The 4,573-nt window shown below is 33.7% G+C and overlaps 1 protein-coding gene across 1 annotated transcript in view; it reads left to right on the forward strand.

Annotated features, from left to right (window-relative positions):
- Positions 1-3,747, forward strand: part of LOC106775086 (DUF21 domain-containing protein At4g14230) — a 7,766-nt gene extending 4,019 nt beyond the window's left edge. The window contains exons 8-13 of the mRNA XM_014662125.2: positions 1,130-1,217; positions 1,317-1,390; positions 1,771-2,146; positions 2,246-2,292; positions 2,378-2,465; positions 3,447-3,747. Of these exons, the coding sequence (XP_014517611.1) occupies positions 1,130-1,217; positions 1,317-1,390; positions 1,771-2,146; positions 2,246-2,292; positions 2,378-2,465; positions 3,447-3,521 (748 nt within the window). The 3' untranslated portion in view covers positions 3,522-3,747. The remainder of the gene's footprint in view (positions 1-1,129; positions 1,218-1,316; positions 1,391-1,770; positions 2,147-2,245; positions 2,293-2,377; positions 2,466-3,446) is intronic.
- Positions 3,748-4,573: the final 826 nt, after the last annotated feature.

Consider the following 4,573-nt stretch of genomic DNA (forward strand, 5'->3'; position numbering starts at 1 on the left):
TTTATAATATAATATGTGTGAGAGAGAAAGGAGGAGGGAGAGAGAGTAAAATTACAAGAAATTATGTATATATAAATTATATTATTTCTAAAATTTAATTAAAGTTTTAGAGTGGGGTTAAAATTTAATTAAGTTTTAGAGTGGGGCTAAACCCACTTTAACCCTGACCCTAACCCACTTGAGAGAGGGTTTTAGGGGTTGGGGTTTTTTTCTGGCCCCCTACTTAGGGGACTTCTTAAAATAGGATTTTTTCAATAGTGGGTTGAGGCTGGCTCTGGAACCATGGATTAGTTTGACACCTCTAAATATATATATATATATATATATATATATATATATATATATGTATGTATATATGTATCAATATTTGTGTGTTGGAGATCCCATAGCCAAATTATATATGAAAAAGAGCAATGAGTACATTGAGAGAAAATAAAACAGAACAGAATGTGCCTATAGATAACAGTAGGCTACAATTCCGAGTAGAGAAAACGGTTTTTTACAGTTAAAAGGACATATAATATATTTTCTAAAGTATAAATTTAACAAGGTGAATGTTTACCAAGTAGCCTTCGAATGCTGTCCCTATTTCCTAACTGGGTTGTTCCCTTGTCTGATTGACATCCTTCTCATTAAATCCAGATACTAGTAACTATTGGATGCATTACCCAAGTTACTGAAAACACAGAACTGAGAGATCATGGTCAGAAATTTGTATACTTGTCGATTGATTTATTAAATCACCTATTATATAAGCTATTACACGCTAAGATTGATCAATTCAACAGACAATGGCGGCAGTCAAGTAACTTATTTTTTGTCACATATTTTTAAATATAATAGGTTGTAAATAGTTAATTCAAATTTGTTTGAAAAATGGATCTTTGAGTGAAGAGGAATTCATTTTGCTTACTTTTGTAAGGACTTTTTGATTGCTGTAGATATATTTATTTTCCACTGCACTTACTGGAACATGTGACTAATATTTCTCTAGGTATTGTCTCCCCCAATATAAGTAGGACCTGACGTCAGTTGCATACTGAGAGTATTATCATTGGCTACAAAGTATATGTATGCATTCACTCTGCAATTTTCACCCCTTTAACCAATGTTGTGAATCTCAAATCAGGGAGGCAATGGGGAAAATTCTTGCTCGTGGGCATAGCAGAGTTCCTGTGTATTCTGGAAATCCAAAAAACATTATTGGGCTTCTACTTGTGGGTGTTAAATCCTCCCTCGTTGACTTTAATTTACTCTATCCCTTTTAATTACTTTCTATATTCTCTTTTCTTCACTTAAATTCTATTTAAAATTAGGTCAAAAGTCTTCTCACTGTAAGGCCTGAAACAGAGACACCTGTCAGTGCTGTTTCCATCAGGAGAATCCCACGGTACATTTGTTGTCAAGTAGTAACTATACTGAGCTAAATTTTAAATGGAGTCACAATTGTGAATTTACATCTTTGAGACACCCTCTCGTAAGAGTCCTTTTGGCCTTCCAAGAGGGACAAAACACTATCGCTTTTAGCTGATGCTCAAATTTAGTTTAATTAAGAATTTGAGTTTTTAAGGATCAAATTCCTATTCATTTAGTAATAAAGTGTACCCTAGTCAAGAATCAAGTCTCTTAAAAGCGAGGGGATTGGATATAAGCATCTGAATGATTTTCATATCTTTAACTTTTGATTTATTAATTTATAATTTTGTTATTTTCTTTAAGATTTAATTTCAATATAAGGAGTGTGTATAATGTTTTATATTTTATTTACAGAGTTCCTGCGAATATGCCTCTTTACGATATACTGAATGAGTTTCAGAAGGGCAGTAGTCACATGGCTGCTGTTGTTAGGGCTAGGGGGAAAGAAAAGATAATTCCTGAAATAACTGGTGCAGAGACATATGAAAGAAATAAAGGGGTTACAGGGGATTCACAATTGACTACTCCATTACTTCTGAAGCTGGATGATGAGAAGACGGAAAGTGTCGTGGTTGACATTCATACATTTTCAAGACCTCCAAGCATTAATAAGTCAACTAGTTTGCAACCTAGTGATGCCACCACAAATGGTTCCTTTTCGGATAACATGGATGATGGTGAAGTGATTGGTATTATCACATTAGAAGATGTATTTGAAGAACTTTTGCAAGTAAATTACATACAGTATTTTGAGATATTCCCCCACCGTCAGTACACTAGTACATCTTTCTTCTCTCAATATTGATTGCATGTGTTTCCAATGATGCAGGAGGAGATTGTGGATGAGACAGATGAATATGTTGATGTTCATAAGAGGTAAATTATCTTCAAATCTTAGTCTGCTGACTGGTATGAAACCGCTGGAAATCAGAATTTGAATGTTACCTATTTTATATGTTAGAATACGTGTGGCTGCCGCTGCCGCTGCAGCTGCTTCCTCTGTGGCCCGGGCCCCGTCAATCCGAAGACTGACTAGTCAAAAGGGAGCAGTAAGTGATAAACTATTAGTTCTTTTTTGAAAAAAAAAATAATTTTAATGTCTATTTCGTGTTTGTCATAGAATTCGATCTTTTTCATTCTGCTTGAACGAGAAAAATGTTCGTTTTATGGGGAGTTGGAAGAGGTTGGTTATAAAGGGACCAACCCAGCATCACAGGTTAAGTTCATAGGTGACTCAACTTAACCCGACTAACATGTGTAACGAGCTAAGAAATTACCGACCCCGCTCAACCCATTTAAGTGTGTGTATGCTTGCCAGTTAAAATGTGTTGCTCACGTGTCATCGAACTAAATGTGAAAGGAAAATGTTGATGGCTCTTGGACTGTGATCTACTTTAACAGTCACAGTTTAGGTCGGCATTTCGCCATGTGGCCTACTTCTTATGCAACCTTGGATGATTTGTGGGTATACCAGATGCATTGAAATGATTTATATCTTGTCCCATGAAAGGCTTCATTCTATGAGAGCAGATTTAAAATGAATCTAAAACTGGTGGGTTCAATGAGGACATTAGTGGTTTTTAAGTTCGATTATGATGATTCCAAATTTGCATGCCGGAGTGGCCTTGTTTTTCTCTAATATATATATTGGAACAATCAACTCACATTGAATTTAAGGGATTATTTGTAGTCAGGTATTTGTGCCCCAAACCAACTAGGCCATCAGGATGACGTGCAAAAGTTGATTGATTGATATGAGACTGAAGAGATTAAATATGGTTTTCCCTAAATTAGTTCCTTGCTTCCCCTCTGTCCCTCCGTATTTCCAATATTTTGAAGTTAATTTCTTTAGCGTCAAGGAATATCAGATGAGTTACAAATTTTTAATTTTTTAAGCCAGAAAGCTGTAGCTTAGTTGTTGGGAATGTTATGACCTCAGTTTGTTGTAAAGTCATGTCTCTACTTCCTACACAGAAGCCCCGATTTTTATGGCAACAAATAATTTTTGATCTTGATTTTTAATTATTCAGGGAAGCCAAAGTAAGACAGGGCTAACTCTGAAGAAATCTGCAGAGGACGATGGATCGAATACAAGGCCACAGTGAGCTCTTTCTCCCATCGGGAGGGGAATATTATATACGAAAGGATATGTTCATACAAGGGGTGATAGATGTTGCATTAATGGTCAATATCCACCCTTTTTCCTGGAAAAAGAAATCTCATACGTCACTCGTTTAATTATTCGTGCATTCGAATTTTGAAGAAGTACAAATTCCATCATAAATGAAACAATATGTTATAGGTATGAATAAAATATATAAAATTTCTTCACATTTTACAAATTACAAATTAGTTATATGTTTGTATTCTTATTTTCATATGAAGACATTTTTTTATGGCACTTGCAGTTTGTAATGTAAATTTTGAAATGTGTGCATTAGTTTATTTTAAACTTTATAATTCAGCATTAACCTCCTTTGACAAATTGTTGTAATATAAAAAAGAGGAAATGTGAAATTTTCATTGTCCAATGTGCATGTTTAATTTAATCACATAGAATTTAAAAATGTTTTTGTTGTTTTGTTGTTTGTATATCTCTTTTCCGCATTGTTCTTTTCATAAGTAGTAAGGTTTAAAGTATAAAGAGAAGATGATATCATCCAAAAGGAGGTAAGTGTTTTGCTTCGGAAAATAAAATTTTAACACCATTTTTTGACACCATTTTGACACTGCACACGTGTCAAAATGTGATTGGACGATTTCAAATTAAAAAATAAACTTTGGTTTTTCTCTTCTAAATATATCCGTCTCAACTTTTTTAATTTGAAATCGTCCAATCACATGGACACTGTGTAGTGTCAAATAGTGTCAAAAAATAGTGTTAAAATATATTGTCTGTCATGGGGTGTGAATAACAAACCTCAATACACAGTTTTGGTGAAACGACAAGCAGGGAGTAGTTTTAAATTCTCCTACTACATCTTATTAGTTTCTGTATAAAGTAAATATTTATCGTATTTTATATTTGTAAAGATTAAAGTATTTTATACTTTCTCTCCAAAATGGAAAAACATTATACTCGCTTATAGTGTGATTAAGCATTACTTTTTTAAAATTGATAAATTACAACTCATTAGTTTATAAAATAATAGATGTT

The sequence above is a fragment of the Vigna radiata genome, chromosome 10 (genome assembly GCF_000741045.1).
Source record: "Vigna radiata var. radiata cultivar VC1973A chromosome 10, Vradiata_ver6, whole genome shotgun sequence".
Classification (NCBI taxonomy): Eukaryota; Viridiplantae; Streptophyta; class Magnoliopsida; order Fabales; family Fabaceae; genus Vigna; species Vigna radiata.